The following is a 23,322-nucleotide window of genomic DNA, read 5'->3' as shown; positions in this document are numbered from 1 at the left end:
AGTGCCCCCTTTAGAGTCTGATGTTCTCGTTCAATAGTTTAGTTAGACGTTCATTTATGACAATTTTTAACTAGGATTTTAATCCTTTCATATTGCTGTTTCATGATTTATTTCTCTGGATTTTAGAAATTCAGGTTATTTTGCATATTTATATATTTCTTACATCGCTGATTATTTCACAAATATAGATTCCTAACATTAGCTCACTGTATAAGTGCAGAATTTCTTTTTTTTCTTTTTGGGTTACACCCGGCAATGCACAGGGGTTACTCCTGGCTCTGCACTCAGGAATTACTCCTGGCGGTGCTCAGGGGACCATATGGGATGCTGGGAATCGAACCCGGGTTGGCCGCGTGCAAGGCAAATGCCCTCCCCGTTGTGCTATCATTCCAGCCCCATATTTTTAAGGCCTTTTGTTGCCATGTTTTCTATAGAAAAACATAAATAATAACTGGTGCCATGGTAGTATTTGTATCTAAGTGTGTGGCATATACATAGCAACGTGTGTACATACCCACTGTAACACCAGTAGGTAGTTATGATCTCCATTTTGTATATGAGAAAGTTGAAGTTCTTAAAATTGAAAGAGTTGGGGCTGGAGCAATAGCACAGCGGGGAGGGCGTTTGCCTTGCACGCGGCCGACCCGGGTTCGATTCCCAGCATCCCATATGGTCCCCTGAGCACCGCCAGGGGTAATTCCTGAGTGCAGAGCCAGGAGTAATCCTTGTGCATCGCCGGGTGTGATCCAAAAAGCAAAAAAAAAAAAAAAAAACTGAAAGAGTTTTATAAGGACGAAATTGTCAGTGAAAGTCAGAGCCGCAGCTTCCACTCAGGTCAGTCTTGCTGCAGCTCCTGCTTTCCCTCCTGCTTTCTCCTCCATATTGTCTGTTAACTTCTAACAGTGCTTTTATTTACTGCATTAAAAGTACAGGATTTGGGGCTTGAAAATTAAGTTTACAATGAGTTCTAGAAATAATGGATTACTCTAAATTGGAATTTCTAGTAACATGTGCTTCAAAAATGAGATGACCAAATTAGATTTGTTTGTCTAGGAATTAGAATGATGTTCTCCAACCTTTTAACATCTGCGGATCCACACCTGTCTGTGTGGTCCCCTGAGCTCTGCCAGGAGTGACCCCTGAGCACAGAGCCGAGAGTAAGCCACTGGGACCTATACCTTAATAAACAAATACTAGAACATAGAGTAACATATACCCTAGGCGACCCCAAACACAACTATGTTTATTGCAGCACTGTTCACAGTAGCCAGAATCTGGAAACAACTGGAATGCCTGAGGTAGATGACTGGCTAAAGAAACTGTGGCACCATAAAGAAACTATGGTATGCTATGGAATACTGCGCAGCTGCCAGGAAAAAATGAAGTCATGAAATTTGCTTATATGGGGATGAACATGGAGAATATAATGCTTGCAATCTTATTGATTTCTCCTTATTTTTTAATATTTGTTCTTGGTTTGTTTTGCTCCTGTAGGTTTTGGAGGTAGAGGTCTACCTTAATGATCTAAGGCATTTGTTCTTTTTCTATATAACTTTAAAGTCCCTTGTAATTCCCTCTAAGTATTGCTTTAATTATTTTATAAAATTTGTAATATTTTGCGTTCTTATTTTAGTGTTCTCTCTTTTTAAAATTCTGCTTGGTACTTCCTCTTTGAACATGTGTAAGTTAAAAGTGTGTCCTGTTGCTAATTGTGTGAGCACCTCCACCAAGTGTGTGTCTCCTGCTGGGCATCACAGTGGAGTGTGTGTTAGCCCCAGGCGTTGCAAGGAAAAGAACAGAGGGAATGGGAGGAAGGGCATGCTCTGTTTCTGAGTGTTCAGATTTTTCTGTTATCTTCATGTTGATTTTTCGTTTAATTTTATTGTGCTCTGAATTATTTCTCTTTATTTCTTTATGACATTCATTTGCTCATTATGTTTGTTTATGTGACCCATAATATGGTCTGTAAGAATGTTCCCTGGGCTCTTAAGAGGAAGTCTGTGCACGCGGTGTGCAATGTTGCAGAGCGTCAGGTGTAGCCAGTTTGCCGGTGTTGTGCTCTCCTGTAGCCTTCAGCTCCATATGTTATTATGAAGCTATGTTGTTTGGAGCATACACACTCCTGATTACCATGTCTTCTTGGTGGAGTGAGCCTCTTATTGTTCTAACATTATGTAATAATGTTACCTATGTCGTTGGTATTAATACCTTCCCTTAATGTTAGCATGACACATTTCCCCTATTTTTTCACTTTCATCCTAACTCTGTACTTGAAGCAATTGTTTTTTGGGAGGCCACACTGATAGCAGATCTGACTCTGGGTTCTCCCAGCAGTGTGTAAGATTACGCCGCTGACCCCCTGTCTTGACTCAGTGTTACTCCCTGTTGACTGACTCCTATAGGGACATCGCTGTGACTGGCTCTAATGTGCTCTCACCAGCAGCCTCGCCACCCAAGGCAGCGCCCTCGACCACCGCCTCTCTCTCTCCCTCTCTTGCTTCTTCCCCCACTGCTGTCCAATGACCTGGGTTTATATGACTTTTCAGTTCCTGTCCCTAAGCTGTTTCTACTCAGTCCACATGTGTCCTATGACCAGTCAGACTGCATAATGTGTGTGTGATAGATTAATCTTCATTCCCAAATGCAGTGTCTCCTATATATTACTTATAAGTAATATATTTTTATAACTGCCTTAATTGTTTCTGCTCTCGATTGGTTTGTAGGACTGATCAATTGGATCATGTCCTGTTGGTTTGTGGGACTGACAAAAATGGATCATGTATGAAGAATTAATCAGAGTTTTGACTTTCCAGCCCTTCCCTCCTCATTTCCTTCTTACCTGGCCCCTCCCTTTATCTCCTCCTTTAAAAAATATTTTTTAATTTGAATCATTATGACTTACAATATTATTAGTGACAGGGTTTTGTGCGTGCGTTGTCCCAGCTCCACACCCTCTGCCAGCATGCCTGCTTCCGTCCACCGTTGTCCCAGGGATTCCTTCTGCCACCCTTCGTTCCCCTTGCCCACTTAATTCAGTTCCTTTGGTCATTTGTTGTTCCCTTGCTGTGTGTTTTTGGTTTCTTTTATTCCACATATGAGTAAGAGCATTGTCTCTGTCATTGTCCTTCTGACTGACTGCTCAGCATGACGCCCTCCAGTTCCATCCACAAGGAGGCAAGTGACATGATGGTTTTTCCCCTATAGCCAAGAAGCACTCAATTGTATATTAGTTTCTTTATCCAGTCATCTTTCTTTGAATACTTGAATTATTTCTAGATTTTGGCTATTGTGACTAGTGCTGCAATAAACATAGGAGCACAGATGTCTCTCCTAAATAGACTTTGGGGTACTTGGGATAGGCTGAGAAATGGGGTTGTTGGATCATCTGGAGGCATCATTCCTGCTTTTGAGATGTGTCCATGCTATTGTGCAGATTCTGGCCCAGCGACACTCCCATGAACAGTGGATGATGTTTCCGTTTTCCTTCTGTACACTCCAGTGCTACTTTATTTTCTCACAACACTAAGAATGGAAGGAATGGATGTACTACCGGCAGAATTTGGCCCACTTTGCCCTGGTGGTACTTGGGGGCTATCAGGGCTGTGCCTTGAAGTGGATTCTTGTAGATTGTATATGAGTCATTTATTTTCTTTTTCAGAACTTTGTTAAAGCTCTATTAATTACAGAGTTATTCATTGTTGGGCTCTTGGCATACAGTGTACCATCACCAACCAGTCCCACCACTGTCAGCTTTCCTCCACCAGGGCCCCCAGGTTCCCTCTCCTACCTCTCACCCCAACCCCAGCCTGCCCTCTTGACAGGCACCTTTTAAATTTGGTTAATAAAATTTGGACCTCGCCGTTTCAGTATTGCTGACTTTGTGATTTGGATAATTAGCTCTATCCTTCCCTAACATCACCAATGCCCCTGGAGATGAATCATTTTGAAATCTGTTTTACGAGTTTCTTTTAGTTGTTTCACTTTTACCATTTACACGTATTATTATTGATAGGTTAGGACTTAAATCTACCCATTTATCATTTTATTTTCTTTCTTCTGATTTTATATGGGTTACTTAACCTTTTTTAAAAAAACAATTTTGATCAATTGTTCACACTTATTTATAGCACTGTCGTCCAGTTGTTCATCGATTGCTTGAGCGGGCATCAGTAATGTCCCCATTGTGAGACTTGTTGTTACTGTTTTTGGCATATCAAATACACCACGGGTAGTTTGCCAGGCTCTGCCGTGCGGGCAGAATACTCTCAGTGCTTGCCGGGCTCTACGAGAGGGATGTAGGAATCGAACCCGGGTTGGCCACATGCAAGGCAAACACCCTACCCGCTGTGCTATCTATTGCTCCAGTCCCATATTTATTTATACAGTTAATTTTTTCCTAGGTATTATGTTATATGCACTACTTGCCCTGGTCTCCGGGGTCAGCATTTTCCAGTTTGCATAAGTGCTATACAGAGATAAAGCACTTGTCCTCTTTACTGTGCTCATTTATAATGTGGTTGGTTTTAGTAGCTCTCTGCCAGCGGTGCTCAGGGCTTATACGTCTGGCTCTGTGCTTAAGGGTCAACCTGGTGACCAGATGCGATACTGAGGAATGAACCAGGATCTGCCTTGTGCAGAGCACGTCTTAATCCCTGGACTATCTCCCCTGACTATCTGCATGCATTGAGAGACCTACCAGACAGTGTCATATGACAGAAAATCACTTAAAAGAGGGAAGAATCTAGAGCTCTGACTCCTCTGGCTCCTCATTTGCATTTGCGTATGAGGCCTTACTAGGCATCCCACAGTCCTTTCTCTCACATGTATGAGCATGAGCTCACTGAGGGTCCTACAGCCCCTCACTTGCGTTGGGTGGAGGGAGGGCTGTAGTGAGTCAGACAGGTCAGGTCACTGAGTTGGAGGTGGTCATCTCCGCTGCTTGGGCTACACTCTTGCTGCTGACTCCATTAGAGTCAGTTTCTCTCTGTACATTTCATTTTAGGCATTACGATGACACCATTACTGGTCAGGTTTCATGCTTACAGTGCTCCAACACTGTCCCCCGATGTCCCGGTCGTCCCCCCTACCTCCCACCCTACTTGACCCCACCACTTTCTTTTGCCCTTGGGCATTTGTTATTCCCTAGCTGTTGCACTAAGGTAGTCTTAAGCATTCCTTTTCTCACACTTGGTCAAATAAAGAGACGTAACCATTTGTTACAGAGGCTTTCCTTGCTCCATTTCACATTTCTTGCTCCCTTATCAAAGATCAGATGATCATGTATTTGGGGTTGCATGTAGGGATATTCCACCCTGTTCCATTGATTGGCGTCTCTGCCTTTGTTCCAGTACCATGCTGTTTTAATTGTTATCGCTTTGTAGTAAAGTTTGAAGTTGGGGAGGGTGATGCCTCCCATCGTCTTTTTCCCAAGAATTGCTTTAGCTATTCGTGAGCGTTTATTGTTCCATATGAATTTCAGGAGTGTTTGATCAATTTCTTTGAAGAATTTCATGGTTATCCTTATAGGGATCGCATTGAATCTGTTTAGTGCTTTGGGGAGTATTGCCATTTTGACACTGTTAAGTCTTCCTATCCATGAGCAGGGAATGTTTCCATTTCCTTGTGTCATCTTTTATTTCGTTGAGTAGTGTTTTGTAGTTTTCCTTGTAGTGATCCTTTACTTCCTTACTGGGCTCGGGGAACCCCCTCCTCCGGCCGCCTGCCTCTCCACACGCTGTTCTAACCAACCACTCCCCTCTCCCAGGTAACTTGGACCCAGATCGCCCTCTCCTCTTCCCACCCCTCTGAAAGAATTCTCACGCCAGCTCCTCGCAGCCTGGGGGACTGCCTCAACTTGGGGGCCCTTCCTCCTGCTGCCTGCCTCTCCACGTGCCATTCTAACCAACCATTCCCCTCCCCCAGGTAACTCCCCTAACCCAGGTAATCCTGGGGACCTCCAGGCTGGCTGGTGGGGGAGTGTCCCCTACGTCAGGGAGTGTGGCCTCAAAAGGGGGCGTGGCCTTCTTCCGGAGCAGAGGCTGGGCCGCAGTTATTTTTCCCCCTTTCCTGCACTGCGCACTTAGATCACAATCTGTGTGACCTTTTATACGAAGAACAACCAGCCATCTCAACCATTATATGCCAATAAGCCATTAACGCATCCAAATTCTAGAAAAAGTGTCAGGAATACAAAAAGGTACACAAAGCCCTCATAAAGAAATCATAGCCTCAAGCCTCGACTAGAAGCCCTACATAAACTAGGAAGGGCTCAGTAATGTAAGGAACTATTCTAGAAGGAGGGAAAGAATACCATCATCGATTTAGCTCACCTAGAATCCCCTCCTGTAGCAAGAGGGAATAGTGATAGAGAACCGAAAGGTTTCACCTCTATTGTTTCATAACAACATGAAGAAACATTGAAAAAACCCACCACAAAGAGAAAATGAAGAGATTCCAGAAGCCTCAATAGAGGTCACCCACAAATACAACCTCCTCTCAGATAAAGAATTCAGAGAAGAAATTGTGAAGATGGTCGAGGAACTCAAAACAACCATGGAACGTACAACCAATAAACGAAGGGAGGATATGAACACAACCATGGAACGAACAACCAATAAACTAAGGGAGGATATGAACACAGCCTAGGAACGGACCACCAAGAAAATACAGGAAGAAACTAGATCAGATAATTCTAATATCTTTCTTATCTCAGCATTGAATTCAAGATGAGATTTATCTAGTTTTTAATATAATTGATTAAAAATTTTATTTTAGTTACCATGATTTTAAATTGTAGTTTCATGCATAGAGTAATCCAGCACCTCACCCACCGCCAGAGCACCCTTTTTCTCTCCACCATTCCATTTCAGTCTTCCCTCCTCTGTCCCCCCTCAGCATCCCCGTGCCGTTTCCCACCTCTCAGTGCCCTGGTCAGTACCATTCTTCACACTGTTCTTTGACTCTGTTGCTTTTGGTCTTTTGTTGTTCTCTTACTATGGGTTTTTATATCTGGCATATGAGAGATACCACTCTGAACCTGTCTTCTGTGGCTGACTCGGGTCAGTAAGATACCCTCCATTTCTATCACTGTAGCAGCAAATTGCATAACTTGGTCTTTTCTTACAACCGGGTTAGCCAGGTACCATTCCACTGTGCATATACATAACAGTTTTTTCCAGTCATCTGTTCTTGGACATTTGGATTGTTTCCAGATTTTGGCTATTGTGAATAGTGCTGCAGTGAACATAGGAGCCAGATGTCTTTTTTGAATAGAGTTTTTGATCCTTGGGGATAGATACCAAAAAGCACAATTGCCAAGCATGTGGAAACTCTTTTTTTTTTTTTTTTAAATTTGAGAAGTGTTCCTATTTTTTTTCCAGTAGGGTCGAATGAATCAGCATTCCTTTGTGATGTGTGCCAGTCTCAGTGGTGTGGATGTTATCTCATTGTCATTTTGATTTGCATTTCTCTGATAATAGTAATAGAGATTTTTTTTTTTACTTACCTGTTGGCCACCTATATGCATTCTTTGAGGAAATTTTTGTTCATCTCCCTATTTTTGATGTGTTTTTTTTCTTGTTAAGTTTTACAATACTTTATATATCTTGAAAATTAACTGTCAGATGGATGGTAGGACAATACTGATAATTTTTATAACGAATTATATTTTGGGTGTTGTGATATGAGACTCTACATCTTTGAACCTGTTCTAGGTGGCTTTGACACAGCTCAGAGAGCAGAAATGACGAAGGGAAGTGGGGTCTTGTTATTGCCAGATAAAGATAGAGGATCATATTTCCACCTGACCTCCTTAGAGGGAGGCCCCTCACTGCTCCTGAGCGTATGGTGGGAGCTGAGCTTCTCACAGGGCTGACTGTCGCTCTGACTGGAGGGCGAGGGCTGTTCCCTTCATGCTCTCCATGTGGCTTCTGCTCACAGCGCCTTGGGAAGATGACTTTCACACAGGAGCAGTGAAGCCCTTGACTCGGTTAGAGCTTTACCAGAGCGCAGAAGCAGGCCAGGTATCTAGTCATGAGTGTCATGTGGGCATGGGAGCAAAGCCCCCAGTCTGTCTCCAGCTTCATGGTCTGTGTAGGGCACAGCACTTCATACAATCCTGCAGGGGTGAAGTTCCCACACCACAGCCCCCTTCGCTTACCCTCCGCAGGCCAAAGCGGCAGACTCCTCACAGCATGGTTGAGTGCCAGTCTAGGCTCCCCATTTGCTTTGTGTTTGTTTTGAAATGAATGAGTCACAACTTTTCTGTGATGTTTTACTATTGTAGAGCAGTAATTTTCTACAAGTTTTCTCTCTCACTGAGTCGCTTCTTTCTTGATTCTTTGGTTGGAAAGAATAAGCTTTGATTTCTTTTCATTTCATTTCTTGTTTTTCCTTCTCCCTATTGCGGTGTCCAAATTGCCAACTTCTCTCTTCCAAGTCTGGAATTACAAAGGCAGTAAAGAGAACCCAACTCACAGCCGTCTGTTCTTTATGCTCCCTGTCTCCAGGTCCCAGCTGATCTGCTTCTTTCTGCCTCTAACTGCCTTCTTCTGTATAGTTTAGATATGCTGCCAGCCCCATTCTTACATGCAGAGGGAGAAATAGGAAGTGTGTCTGACCCATCTTCCCAGAAGTGAAAGTCCTAAACCTTTTTATTGTTGTTCATTTTACTTTTTGTGTTTTGGGGCACACCCTGGTGTGCTCAAGATTTACTCCTGGTTCTGTGCTCAGGGAGAACTCCTGGTGGTGCTTGGTATTGGGTTTTGGGGATCAGCTGCCGGCCGGGCAAGCACCCTTCCCTCTGGACTATCTCTCTGATCCAAAAGACCTAAACTTAGATCTTTTTGTTTGGATAGCTTTTCCCAAGCTTTCAAAATTCAAAGGTAAATATTGAAAAAGTTATCTATTTGTTGTTTCTTAAAAAAATCTAAATAGCATTGGTCTGCAAGGCTACCCATGTTTATGTTTTAGGGGTAAAACATGCCTACTGCAAAGATGCTAAAAATCCCTTTATCATAAGTCACTGGGCACCAACCTCCGCCACTCCATCAGTCAGAATCTAAGACTTTATTTTATTGAACATTGCCCATTCCTTTGCTTTGTTTCTTTATATACCACATATGGGTGAAATTTCCATTATTATCTTCTTTTTACTTATTTAAGTATTAGAACCAACCTAGTTCAGTATGTATCCCAGCAAAAGGCAAGATGTCATCTTTTCTGAATATTGCATTGTAAAATGCTATATTTCTTTTTTTTTTTTAGGCAAAAGCTTATTATACCAAATGAAAGCTACCCGGTTATTCTGAATACTTATTTCTGTAAGAAATTCGTTGCCAAAGAACGTTCAAAAACACAGGAAGTCCACTGTTGGGATATACCCCTTCCCAGAAGAACCATCACTTTGGCTCGGATGTTTAGGGTTAATTCATCTGAAAACCAGGTAAACTCTTATTGTATTAGAGCTTTTAAGATTTGTAGTAATACAGTATTTGAAAGTTTCATATAAATAAAGATGTTTATCTTTGGTTTCCTTTCAAAATACAAAGTGAGCATGTGTGCTAGCATCATCGTATTATTGTTATGAATTAACACCTGTTTGGTTTTTGGTTATGGCCTTTCCGAATTTCTAATGATATACTTTAGTCTTTATTCCAATTCATTACAGTACATGATTGAGGACCTTAGAGATAGTATAACAGGTAGGTCACTTGCCTTGCACGTAGCTGACCTGGTTCAATTCCTGGCATCCCATATCATCTCCTAAGCTTGACCAGGAGTCATTCCTATGTGCTGAGCCACGAGTAAACCCTGAGCAGCAGTGGGTGTGGTCCCAAAAAACAAAATAAATGAATAAAATGTATCACTGTAGCACTGTCATCCTGTTGTTCATTGATTTGCTTGAGAGGGCACCAGTAAAGTCTCCATTGTGAGACTTGTTACTGTTTTTGGCATATCAAATATGCCACGGGTAGCTTGCCAGGCTCTGCGGTGCAGGCGGGAAACTCCCTGTAGCTTGCCGGGCTCTCTGAGAGGGACAGAGTAATTGAACCCGGGTAAAATGTATAGTTTATTTATCTTTGGTCTCACAGTTGTCTAGGAGTTAAGTCCTTTTATATAGGAGATCATGTTTTTCTTTTTCTTAATGTGTGTTTGGGGATAAGATAATCTGCTTAAATTCAAGATTTTTTTCTTCATTTGTTCATGTATCATGAATTATCTGTGAGGATGACTTTAGGAACCATTAACTGTGACTCCCAGGGGGCATGAAGGGTCTTGGCACTGCTCAGGCTCTGGTGTCAGTCACAGAGTTCTGTGACTTGGTCGCTTGGAGTGGAAAACTAAGACTGAAAGAATGTAAGCGAGTGTAAGAAAGACAGGACAGTGGGGAACTGGAGTGACAGAGCAGTGGGCAGGGCATTTGCTTTGCATATGTCCTACCTGGATTTGAGCCCTGGCACCACACGTGTTTCCCCAAGTGCCTCTGGGAGGAATGAGGGTGGAGGGCAGGAGGGATGGAGTTTTTCCAGTTTAGTAGAAGTATAAACAAGAAGACTCTCTTTGACTATTATAAGAAGCATCTAGAGGGAATTTTTGAAAAGAGGGACTTTCTAATCAATTTAATTGTAACAGATTTCTTTTGTTTGTTTTTGGGTCACACCCAGTGATGCTCAGGGGTTACTTTTGGCTCTGCACTTGGGAATTACTTCTGGTGGTGATCAGGGGACGGTATGGAGTGGAGGATCAAATCTAGGTTGACCACATGCAAGACAAATGCCCTACCTGCTAGATAAAGTAATAAAATCAATATAAATAATATAATTTTAAATTAAAATGACTCAAAGTGTAGTGCTTCTTTACTATATGATACTAAATCAATGAAGATACATATGTGTGCGTGTGTGTGTGTGTGTGTGTGTGTGTGTGTGTGTATCATCTCCCATATGACAGTGAAGCTGTAGTATAGTATAGTGGCTACAAATATGGACTTTGGGGCCAGAGAGTACTGTAGCAATTAAGGCACTTGCCTTGCATCAGTCCACCCTGGTTCAATCAGCACCAAATATGGAGTGACTTTTGAGTGCAGATATAGAAGTATACTCCTGAGCACAGCCAGTGTGGGCCCAAGCTTCTCCCCTTCTCCCCCACTCAAAGAGAAAAAAAGAATAAGGGGCTTTGTGGTACCCTGATTCAAGTCCTGCCCTGTTGGATCCTACCTTGTAACCTTGGGCAAGCTATTCAATTCCTTGGTCTTAGTATTCTTATTCGTTAAATGGTATTAATAATGGAATCAACACTATTGACTGATTGGGAGGTTATGATCATTATGTAAACAGTGTATAAGCAAAAGAACAAGGAGGATAGGAAGAATTCTAGAAGTGTAGCCTTTAATTTTGAGCATCATAGGCAGTGGTGCATGAGGACCACGTGGTGCCAGGAGTCTAATCCCTAGCTTCTGTATACTGCACTCAGCTCTTTGCACTGCCTCTCTGGCCCTAGAGGGTTATCTTATTGTGAGTTTTATATTATTGTGCAATATTGTTGCGAGACTGCATGAGCAGCCAAATTAGGCTGCACATAACATGAACTCAGTATTGTTACTCATTTTATTAAATCTTAGTCATATCTTATTTTATGTTTTAGATTGTCCTCTTTAGAGTGCTACCTCATAAAAGAAAAGAAATTCTAAACTACCAGGAGTTGTTTTAATAACAAGATTAGCTACATTATTTAAAGCCCCAAATGGCTTCTACTTTCATTGGTAGAAAGTGCTTTGTAGCCTCTCGTTACTTGGTCCCTCTTCTGCAGAGCCCCCACTTGTAGGTCCGAGTGTTTGCTTTTGCTCTTTTATACCTGTGTAGTTCTGCAGGTACCTATCAGGATTGCCCAAGAACATCGTTCTTGGACAGGAGTGATGTACAGCGGGTAGGTCTCTGGTCTTACATAAAGCCATCCTTGGCACCACAGGTAGTCCACCAAGCTTTGTCAGGAGTAAGCCCTGAGCACCTAAAGGTGTGACCCTGAAATCAATAAAGAAACCAACCAAACAAAAGGAAAGTAGGGGGGGCTGGAGCGATAGCACAGTGGGTAGGTAGGGCCTTTGCCTTGCACGCGGCCATCCGGGTTCGATCCCCAGCATCCCATATGGTCCCCTGAGCACTGCTAGGAGTAATTCCTAAGTGCAAAAGCCAGGAGTGACCCCTGTGCATCGTCGGGTGTGACCCAAAAAGCAAAAAAAAAAAAGTTGTGGGCAGAGCCAGAGGTTGTATGAAGTGGGCACTCCCATTGGCGTGTGCCTGAGTGCAGTATGGTGGGCCCATGAGGCCCCGGGGCTCCTGTGCTGCGCTGGCTCTCCCGTGGGAGCGTATCCCTAGCCACTGTTAGGCGTGCGTGGGTCCACAAGGAGTCAGTCTGAAACTGTGCCCTTCGCATGTCTTGTCAGGCTGTGTGCAGCGATGTCAACACTGTGGGGACAGAGGGGACAGACAGGCCCCGTCAGCACCATGCAGCAAGGCAGCCGTACCCAGCACCAGCTCCCCTAACGGATTCTCTGCTGGACGCAGTAGAGAACCAAGGGGCTGCACCCTGGCATCGAGTTGGGGTCCGTGTGGTGGTTCAGAGAGTGTACTGTCTCCCCTTCAAGTGTCAACAGGGAGGCAGCTCAGCAGCTCCACCCAGCTCAGACTCATCTCGGCTTCGGTGAGTGCCAAGTCTCAAGCATGTGTGCATAGAGACAATTAGCCCAAGTGGAGTCTCCTCATGCAGAAATATCATGGTCATATTTATTATAAGCATGAGTTGTTTGGATTTCACAGCCTCTGCTATAACAAAGGATTTTGTCTACTGACATAAAATTCATACTAAAAGGATTCAATTTTTTGCACTTATTCAGAGTAATATAAATATTGGAAATACTGGTATTCTAGAAAAACCAAGACATATGTTTACTGCACCTAAAAAACTTATAATATTTACAAAGTTTTATATGCCTTAAAAAAAAAAGAAAAATCCTAGGTGTATAAATAAGTGAATAAATCTGTGTCCTTCAAGGAAAACTATTTCAGTGTACACCAGTACGACCTGCTCAGATTTCTGCAGTGATGTAAATTCTGTCACTGACCACATATAGTTGCTGAGTCCTTAGAATATGACTAATGACACTGTGGAACTAAGATTTCAGTGAAATTGCATTGAAATTTGCTGTCAGTATTTTCACTTTGCCATGCTGTGTTGGAGGTGGTGAGGATGAATGATCACATGAGCACCAGCCAAACCTGTGATTCAAAGCGCTTTGCTTATACAAACCGAAAGTGAGTCAGATTTAGACTATTGATGGTTTTATGTTTTTTCAAATAGCCAGAGACACGTCATTGAAGTGTCTCATTTATGTCAGAGTTTTGGCATAACCTTCTAAGATTATCTTTCCTTCTATGTCAAATTGCCCTGAAAGCAATGAGATGAGTTTACTTGTGTGGAATAAAAATTAAGAGGGTAGATTCCAATTCACCATTTTTTTTAAATAACATTAAAAAATTTATTAGAGAATCATTATAATGTACAGTTACAAACTTACGAACTTTTGTGTTTGCATTTCACTCATACAGTGATCATTTTTGCCCATCCCTCCACCAGTCCCCATTCTCCTCCACCAATGATCCCAGTATCCCTCTCACCACCCCCACCCCATCCCCTACCACCCCACACTGCCTCTGTGGCAGGACATTCCCTTTTGTTCTCTCTCCTTTTGGGTGTTGTAGTTTGCAATAGAGGTATTGAGTGGCCATCATGTTTGGTCTATAGTCTACTTTCAGCTCACATCTTCCAACCTGAATGGGTCCTCCCAACATCCTCTACTTAATGTTTCCTTCTCTATCTGAGCTGCCTTTTTCCCCCCAGCATGTGAGGCAAGCTTTCAAGCTGTAGGGCAGAACTCCTGGTCCTTATCTCTACTACTCTTGGGTATTAGTCTCCCACTCTCTTATTTTATATTCCACAGATGAGTGCAATCTCTCTATGTCTGTCCCTCTCTTTCTGACTCATTTCACTTAACATGATACTTTCCATGTTGATCCACCTATATGCAAATTTCATGACTTCATCTTTTCTGACAGCTGCATAGTATTCCATTGTGTAGATGTACCAAAGTTTCTTTAACTATTCATCTGTTTTTGGGCACTCCGGTTTTTTTCAGATTCTGGCTATTGTAATCAGTGCTGCAATGAACATACAAGTGCAGATGTCATTTTGACTATACTGTTTTGCATCTCTGAGATATATTCCCAGGAGTGGTATCCTGGGTCAAATGAGAGCTCAGTTTCTAATTTTTTGAGAATCCTCCATACTCTTTTCCCAAAGTGCTGAACCAGTCAGCATTCCCACCAGCAGTGAAGGAGAGTCCCTTTCTCTCCATATTCACACCAACACCAGTCGCTTTTGTTCTTTGGAATGTGGGCCAGTCTCTGTGGTGTGAGATGGTATCTCATTGTTGTTTTGATTTGCATCTCCCTGATGATTAGTGATGAGGAGGGTTTTTTATGTGTCTTTTGGCCATTTGGATTTCTTCTTTGAGAAAATTTCTGTTCATTTCATCACCCCACTTTCCGATGGGGTTGGACATTTTCATTTTGTAGAAGTCAACCAGTGCCTTGTAAATCCTTGATATCAATCCCTTATCAGATGGGTATTGGATGAATATTCTTTCCCATTATGTAGACTGTCTTTGTATTCTGGTCATTGTATCTTTTGAGGTGCAGAAACTTTTCAGTTTAAACTTTTCCATTTATCTCTGTTTATCTGTTTCCACTTGCTTGGCCAATGGAGTGTCATTTTTAAAGATACCTTTACCTTCAATGTCTCAGAGGGTTTTGCTGACCTTGTCTTCAATGTACCTGATGGATTCTGGTGTGATGTTGAAGTCTTTAATCCATTTTGACCTGACTTTTGTGCATGGTATTAGGTAGAGGTCTGAACCCATTTTTTTGCATGTAATTGTCCAGTTTTGCCAGCACCATTTGTTAAAGAGACTTTCCTTGCTCCACTTCACATTTCTTGCTCCTTTATCAAAGATTTCATGATCATATAGTTGAGGGTGTGTGTAAGGATATTCCACCCTGTTCCATTGGTCTGCAGCTCTGCCTTTGTTCTAGTGCCATGCTGTTTTAATTATTACCACTTTGTAGTAGACGTTGAGGTTGGGGAAGGTGATGCCTCCCATCTTGTTTTTCCCCAGAATTGCTTTAGCTATTCATTGGGATTTGTTGTTCCATATGAGTTTCAGAAGTATTTGATCCATTTCTTTGAAAAATTTCATGAGTATCTTTATAGGGATCACATTGAATCTGTATAATGCTTTGGGGAGTATTGCCATTTTGACAAAGTTAATTCTCCCAATCCATGAGCAGGGGATATGTTTCCATTTCCTTATGTCTTCTATTATATCTTGAAGTTGCATTTTGTAGTTTTTTTTTTTTTTTGTACAGGTCCTTTACCTTCTTAGTTAAGCTGATTCCAAGGTACTTGATTTTCTGAGGCATAATTGTGAACAGGATTGCTTTTTTCATGTCACTTTCTTCTCTCTCATTATTTGTGTATAGGAAAGCCATGGACTTTTGGGTATTGATTTTATATCCTGTGACTTTACTATACAGGTCTACTGTTTCTATGAGTTTCTTGGTAGAGGCTTTAGGGTTCTCTAAATATAGTATCATATCATCTGTGAATAGTCAGAGCTTGATTTCTTCCTTTCCTATCTGGATGCCCTTAATTTTTTTTTTTTTTTGCCTAATCACTATTGCAAGTACTTTCAGTACTATATTGAACAGGAGTTTTGAGAGTGGGCATCCTTGCCTTGTTCCTGATTGTAAAAAACTAAGGCACGCCAAGGGGCGTGAGCACTGGCGGGCTCTCCGGGCAGCTCTGTCTCACCGCCCGTGTTCGGTGCTCTGGAACCGCTGTGTATGGGTTGGATTGGGACGGCCGTTGGCCAAGGACAGGCGAAGGAAGAATGAGGACCAAGCTGGTTGCTGATTAGTTACCGTTTATTCAATCTTCCATCTTTCCCATCTCCCGCACTTCTAGCTCTGTCCTTTCTCTGGATCTACTGCAGCCTCTGGATTCTCTTGTCTCTCTCCTCCCTCTCTCTCCTCCTTGCCCCTAGGCTACCCACAGCCAGATAGCAAAATCAACATAAGAAAGCCCTTCCTGAGGGCCAGGCATTCCAAAACCCTTCCTGACTGCCAGCAGGTAAAATACCTCTTAAGGTTTTTCTCCTTTCCTTTGTCCAAGAACTTATTCTCATCTGAACACTAGTTATTTTTGTATGGACATAGCAAGAGATACACTGAGGCTTGCAAGGCAGCTCTCCTGGCAACATCTTGCTACAGATTCAGATCACAGCACTCAGGCCAGATTAATCATTCCTAACCCTTGTAGGGTCCGAATCTAGTTATCACTATTTGGATCATGACAGCATTTGTCCATGACCGAGCTCTTAATTTATAGTTAAGCATTAGGTACTTTGGCCAGGCCCATGTCAATGCCAGGGTAGCTCACATCTCACCGCTTGCCCTGGATCCGTCTCGTCCCTCGTTGGGACCCTGCTTTTGGGGGTGCTAGGAAGTAAGGGCAGCTGAGGCTTAGGTCAAAAGAACAGATGCCCAGGAGGAAAATATCATGTAGAGTCAAATGACTCCCAGGTTACAAAAGCATAGCATTTGCTAAGTCTTCCTGTGTCCATACAAAAAGGACATTGCTCTGAATGAACTATGCAAAGGACTCAAGGAAAAGAGAAAAACAGTATTTACAAGTCAACAGAACTGTTCATGATTGAATTTCAGTTATACAGTCTTCCAGCACCCATCCCACCACCAGTTTCCCTCCCATCACTCTCACCCCCACCCACACCCCACACCAGCCTGCCTCTGTGGCAGTCACTTTTCTTGTCTTTCTGTATCTCTCTCTGTCTCTGTCTCTCTTTCTCTTCCTCCTCCTCTGGGCATTGTGGTTTGTAAATACAGATCCTGAACGGTTATCGTGTGTGTCCTTCTACCTGCTTGTAACACTCAGTTCTGGTCCAGCATGATCGTTTCCAGCTATTGTTGTCATACTGGTCCCTTCTCTGTCTTACCTACCGTCTGCCACACAGACTTGGGGTCGATTCTAACCATTGACCAGTCCCTCTAGCCCATGTTTTCCCTGGCTGTGGATATTCTAGTATATTAGAAGTCTAATATCCACGCTCCAGGCCGCTCTCCGGACACTTGGGCCGAACCTCACGCATGAGTGAAGCCCCACAAAACCAGGCAAGCAGAACTTTGCGACCTTGGACTCCAGCTCAACGAGACCAGGAAACAAGATCCTCTGTCTGCCTCCTCCAATCTCTGGCACCTTAGGGGGGGGGGTCAAACCCAAATGCCCCACCCTACCCAAGACAGATAAATACCTCACTGGCCAACCCCCACTACCTCCACTACCCAGCCACCGCCACGCTCCAGGCCACTCTCCAGACCACGCGGCTACAAAGCGGCTGCGCAACACTGTGTAAAAACACAAAAAAGAAAGGAGAGCAGAGGGGGCCACGCGGGGCACCACACTTCGGGCACAGGGCGCAGGGCAGCTGTGCTCTATCTCTCCCACCGCCCGCATTCGGTAGTCTCCAGCTGCTTCCCCACCCCAGGGAGGTGGATGGTGATGATGGGGCAGGCGAAGGAAGGAACGGAGCCAGGCTGCTTGGCTCAATTGCATTTTATTCCAATCTCCTCTCTATACACTCCCGTCTCTCTCTCTGCTTCTTCCTCCCCCATCCTACTTCATTCTCTTTCTCCTCTGCATCTGGATGTGGATCTAGCTTCTCCAGATCTCGCACTGGGACTGACACTGGCATTGGCCCCCCCAGCCCACTCTTTCAGCCTAGTTAAATCCCCCAGCATGAGGGGTTGGGGCTTACACATAGGTGTGGTCACAATCAGTAGGGTTAAAGTTCTTTTCCTCAGGGGATGCTTCTTCTAGGACAGATTCTCTTTCAGCAGGACACCCACCCAAGAGCAGAATCCCATGGGTGTGTTTCTCCTCTCCTTGTCCAACTAACATATAAGCATTCATAATATTAATCATTTTGTATGGACACAGCAAAAGATGCATTAAGCTTATAGAATTGCTCTCCTGGGGTCATCTCGATCTCAGACTACAGTGCTCAGGCCAGATTAGTATTTCCTATCCCTAGCAGGGTCCTAGTCTCGTTGTTGCTTTTGGATCATGACATGACATGTCCATGACCAAGCTCTTAACATATAGTTAAGCATTAGGCACTTTGGCCAGGCCCATCTCGATGCCAGGGTGGCACATAACTCATCGCTTGCCCTGGTTCCATCCCGTCCCTCGTTGGGACCTTGCTTTTGGGGGTGCTAGGAAGTAAGGGCAGCTGAGGCTTAAGTCGAGAAAGCAGATGCCCAAAAGTGAATAATATTCGAAGCCAATTAAATCTCATGTTACCAAAGCATATTAACAACTGTGTTTCTTTGTCCATACAAAAAGGACATTGCTTTAAAGTAAACTATTCAAGAGACATAAGGAGAGGAGAAAGGCAATATTAACTTATAATACAAGTTCACTGTCCTAGCAAGGTCTGACCTTACAAATGTACAGAGTCTGATTAGGGGAAGAGCTGATTAACTAGTAGAAGTGGTTACAGATAAACAAAGGAATGGAAGTGACTCAGGAGCTCTTTGATGGGTGTGACTGCTATACCTAAGCTCCTAGTGGCAAGGGGAGCAGGACATACCAATGTAGTCTAGAATTGTTTAGAAATTATTACCAGATAAACCCAACCTCTGTGGCAAGGGAGAAAGGACAAAACAATGATATCCTACACACACCATAAGACACTTAATACCCATTTTTCATAAATCCCACATTGTATTTGATAGGGTTCAAATATGGTGTGAACCATGGGAACACCTCTGATTGAGATTGGAGGCCACCCTAAAACCCTCCATCCCTGTTGGAGAGTCTGGCAAGCTACTGAGATTACCCCGCCCGCACGGCAGAGCCTGGCAAGCTACCTGTTGCGTATTCGATATGCCAAAAACAGTAACAACAATGGGCCTCATTCACCTGACACTAAAAGAGCCCCCCAGTACGGCAGCATTAAGAAAGATGAGCAAGGAGAGGCTGAAAAAAATCTCAGGGATGAACTAGACTGCCAAAACGAAGAAAGACTTCTGTACAGACAGAAATGACTGTCTATATGCTTGGACAGTCTCGGGCCAGGGCCGATACCGGCTCGTGCTCCGCCGAGATTCGACCCAGGTGGCCATGCTTTTGTACGGCCGCTTTGCTGCTGAACGACCAATATCCAGACGCCAGCTACACTACTTCTGGTCCCAGCAAGTGCTTGCAGCCATGTCTCCAGACTGTGAACTAAGCCTTTGCCCCATGCTGCCCCAGGAAGGGAAATGATGCAATTTCCAACATAAATCTCCCTGGACTTAACTACCAAAATACAGAAATCCTCGGCCATGCACCTTCTTATCTTTTCATTCTCATCAATGGAAGACTAATTATCAAATGCTTCCTTGTCAGTAGGGCCGTATTTTTGGGGGGTAAACTCCAGCAACAATAGTGAGTTTTGTGTTGAAATATGGAATGTAATCAAGGTAAAGAGAAAATGAAGTGAAATTTATCAGTTATGCAGGCGGGGGTGGGGGGTGGGGGGTGGGAGGCATACTGGGGTTTTTTGGTGGTGGAATATGGGCACTGGTGAAAGGACGGGTGTTTGAGCATTGTATAACTGAGACATAAGCCTGAGAACTTTGTAACTTTCCACATGATATCACAGTATCACACAACAGTATCCCGTTAATCACCGATTTCTCGGGCGGGCTCAGTAACATCTCATTTTGTCCTTTCCTGAGATCTTAGAAGTCTATCTCGACTTGGCCCTCCTAAGGATGTTGCACTGGGGGCTCTTCAGGGTCAGGGGAATGATATCCAGCTTGTTACTGAATTTTGCGTATGGATACACCATGGGAAGCTTGCAAGGCTGTCCCATGTGAGCAGGAAACTCTCAGAAGCTTGCCAGTTTCTCCCAGAGGGAGAAGAAGGCTAGAGATATCGCTTCTGGGAGCTTGCTTTTAAGTCTGGGTGCTGACCGTTGATGGAATTACACACTCCTGGGTTCCTCTGCCGGTACCTTCATGCGTGAGGCCTGTCCGAACGTGTAGAGAGGAGCATTCAGCATGGCTGTAGCTAGATTCCGGTGGTCTTCGGCCACCGGAAGCTCTGCTCGGGGTGGGGAGGGAAGCTGGAGCCCATCCCCTCTGAGGGGCCCCGGGGAAGACAGCCAGGCATGTGGACAAGAGACTCTCTGCATCACTCTCTTCTGAGAGCTTGCTTTTAAGTCTCTCTCTGGATGTTGGCCGTTGATGGGATTACACACACCTGGGTTCCTGTGCCAGTACCTTCATGCATGAGGCCTGTTTGAACGTGTAGAGAGGAGTCTCCAGCATGGCTGTAGCTAGGTTCCAGTGGTCTTTGGCCGCCGGGAGCTCTGCTCGGGGTGGGGAGGGAAGCTGGAGCCCATCCCCTCCGAGGCGCCCCGTGGAAGACAGCCAGGCGTGTGGGCAAGAGACTCTCTGCCCATGCACATGGTGATTCAATAAAATAAATTAAAAAAAATAAAATGACTGTCTGTACTTTCAATGCACGTACGCTGGCATAGGAAGCATCTATCAAGGACCTGATGGTGCAAGGGCAGAAGATCAAGTATGACATCATTGGTCTGACCGAAACAAGAAGACATCGATCACATCATGCCATTTTCGACACTGGAGAAGAATTGTTCCTCGGAACATGCGACAACAGAGGTGTCGGTGGCATTGGTGTCCTTGTCAAAATGAACTTGGCCATGAGCATTGATTCATTCAAATGCCTAACAACCTGAATCAGATGATTACGCTTGAATAGATGTGGCTCACTGTCGGCAGTTTCTATCTTTGTCGTCTATGCACCAACATCCAACTACGATCAAGAAATTGGGAAGTTCTACGTGCAACTGGAGAGGTTCTATAAAGAAGACCACACCTTCTACAAGATGATTGTTGGTGATTTTAATGCCAGGATAGGACTGAGAAGGTCGCCCGAAGAACTCCACATTGGGACCCATTGCCTAGAATGGAACTAAGAGGATGAGAGACTGTCTGAGTTCATTATGTTGACCAAGACCACCCATGGTAACTCACAGTTCCAGAAGGCTGAATCTAAACGCTGGACATGGGAGTCTCCCAGTGGACAGTTCCACGATGAAATTGACAACATCATATTTAATCGAAGGTTTTGCCTGACCGATGTCTCTGTTGTCCCAGAATCCCAAACGGGATCAGACCACCGTCTCCTTCACGCAAAATTCTACTTCACAAAGTGGGGAAAAAGGTCTGCAAAGTTTAAGTGTAAGAAGGGAACTCCCAGAATGACCACCAACTGGGAGCTCTTTGGCACTATTGTGGCAACGTGGGAAGATGCCGTCCTTGACAACATCGACAAAAGATATGATCGACTTGTTTAGTACCTCCATGACTGCACGAAAAATGCGAGAGTGAGAAAGCCACAAACAAATGCCTGTCTTCGGTAACTATCGAGCTCATTCGTCAACATGGTTTGGCACAAGCCTCAGGCAACCACAAGTTAACGTCCAAACTCACAAAGCTGTGCAGAGAAGCGATAAAGGAAGATCTCAAAGAGAAAAGAGCAGCAATGTTGGCCAATGTGGCAGAAGCTGGGGAAAGTATTCGCAACGCCCACCTGTCCTTCTCCAACTACAAGACTAAGATGACTGCCCTCCGATGTCCTGATGGATCTATCACATCTTCCAGAAAGGCAATGGAGAGGATTATTCACGACTTCTACTCGGATCTCTTTAACAGCCATGTCTACCTGCCCACATACCAAATTCTACAGGATGGATATGTTGTTCCCAACGTTCTCCTTTCTGAAATCCAACACGCCATTCATTGGTAAAGATGCGTACAGCACCTGATCCAGACAAGGTCATACCTGAACACCTGAAGAATCTGCCACCAGTACTTGTCAATACACTAGCTCAGCTCTTCACACGCTACCTGTCTGAATGCAAGATTCCATCCCAGTGGAAAACCAGCAGGACCATTCTGTTATACAAGAAGGGAGACATCCACAACATCGGCAACTATTGCCCAATCTGCCTGTTGTCCATCGTCTACAAGTTGTTCATTCAAGTCATCCTGAATAGAATGGGCAGAACATTAGATGAAGGACAACCATGCAAGCAGGCCGGGTTTCAAAAAGGATTCAGCACGATCGGACCATATCCACACAGTGACCAAACTCATTGAAGTTTCGTGAGAGTTCAAGATGCCGCTCTGTCTAACGTTCATTGACTTAAAGAAGGCCTTCGATTCTGTTGAGAATGAAGTGGTCTTTGAAGCCCTAGCCAAACAGGGCGTTCAAACTCAGTACATCAAGATCCTCCGCTAGCTGTATTGCAGATTCACCACCAGGATCTCACCATTCTACAAGGAAGTGATCATTGATGTAAAGAGAGGGGTTTGGCAGGGCGATACCATTTCACCGGAAATCGTCAGTGCCACCCTCGAGAACGACTGGAATGGGAAGGAATGGGAGTGAAGATAGATGGTTGGCAACTACACCACCTCCGCTTCGCTGGTGACATTGTTCTCATAACGCCAAACATTAGCCAAGCAGCACAAATGCTGGCCGACTTTGACCTCCAGTGTGGAAAGGTCAGACTGTAGCTGAACCTCAACAAGACAATGCTCATGAAAAACGAACTAGTCCCTGATGCTCCATTTCCTCTCAATGGAACGAACATCTCCGAATGCAGCAGCTATGTGTACATGGGTTGAGAACTCAACATGAGGAATGACTTGGCACCAGAACTTCGCAGGAGAAAGAGAGCAGCATGGAATGCCTTCAGTAGCATCAAAGAAGTGGTGAAGAAGACAAAGGACCTCTGACTCCGGGCACATCTTTTCGATTCCACCATTCTTCCTGCACTGATGTACGCCTCAGAGACCTGGGCCCTACGTAAACAGGATGAGAACGCTATTCGGGTATCCCAAAGAGGAATCGAAAGAGCTATGCTAGGAATATCACGTCTCACTCAACTGAAAGAAGGAACCCAGAGTTCTGACCTCTGTCTACGGTCAAGAATCAGGGACGCTGTCTTGTTTGCCAAGGCATCTAAAATCAGATTGGTTGGACATGTAATGTGATTCAGAGACAACCTCTGGACTAGAGCTATTACCGACTGGATTCCATGGGACGTCAAAA

General features: G+C 44.1%; 1 protein-coding gene across 1 annotated transcript in view; it reads left to right on the top strand.

Moving 5' to 3' along the window:
• The window catches only part of SPIDR (scaffold protein involved in DNA repair), a 373,264-nt gene that overhangs the window by 211,861 nt on the left and 138,081 nt on the right, over positions 1 to 23,322 (top strand). Inside the window, exons 9-10 of the mRNA XM_055129012.1 lie at positions 9,265 to 9,442; positions 12,443 to 12,699. Of these exons, the coding sequence (XP_054984987.1) occupies positions 9,265 to 9,442; positions 12,443 to 12,699 (435 nt within the window). The remainder of the gene's footprint in view (positions 1 to 9,264; positions 9,443 to 12,442; positions 12,700 to 23,322) is intronic.

Source organism: Sorex araneus, chromosome 2, assembly GCF_027595985.1.
Source record: "Sorex araneus isolate mSorAra2 chromosome 2, mSorAra2.pri, whole genome shotgun sequence".
NCBI lineage: Eukaryota > Metazoa > Chordata > Mammalia > Eulipotyphla > Soricidae > Sorex > Sorex araneus.
The sequence above is the reverse complement of the archived record's forward strand: the minus strand, read 5'-3'. Positions and strand labels throughout refer to the sequence as shown.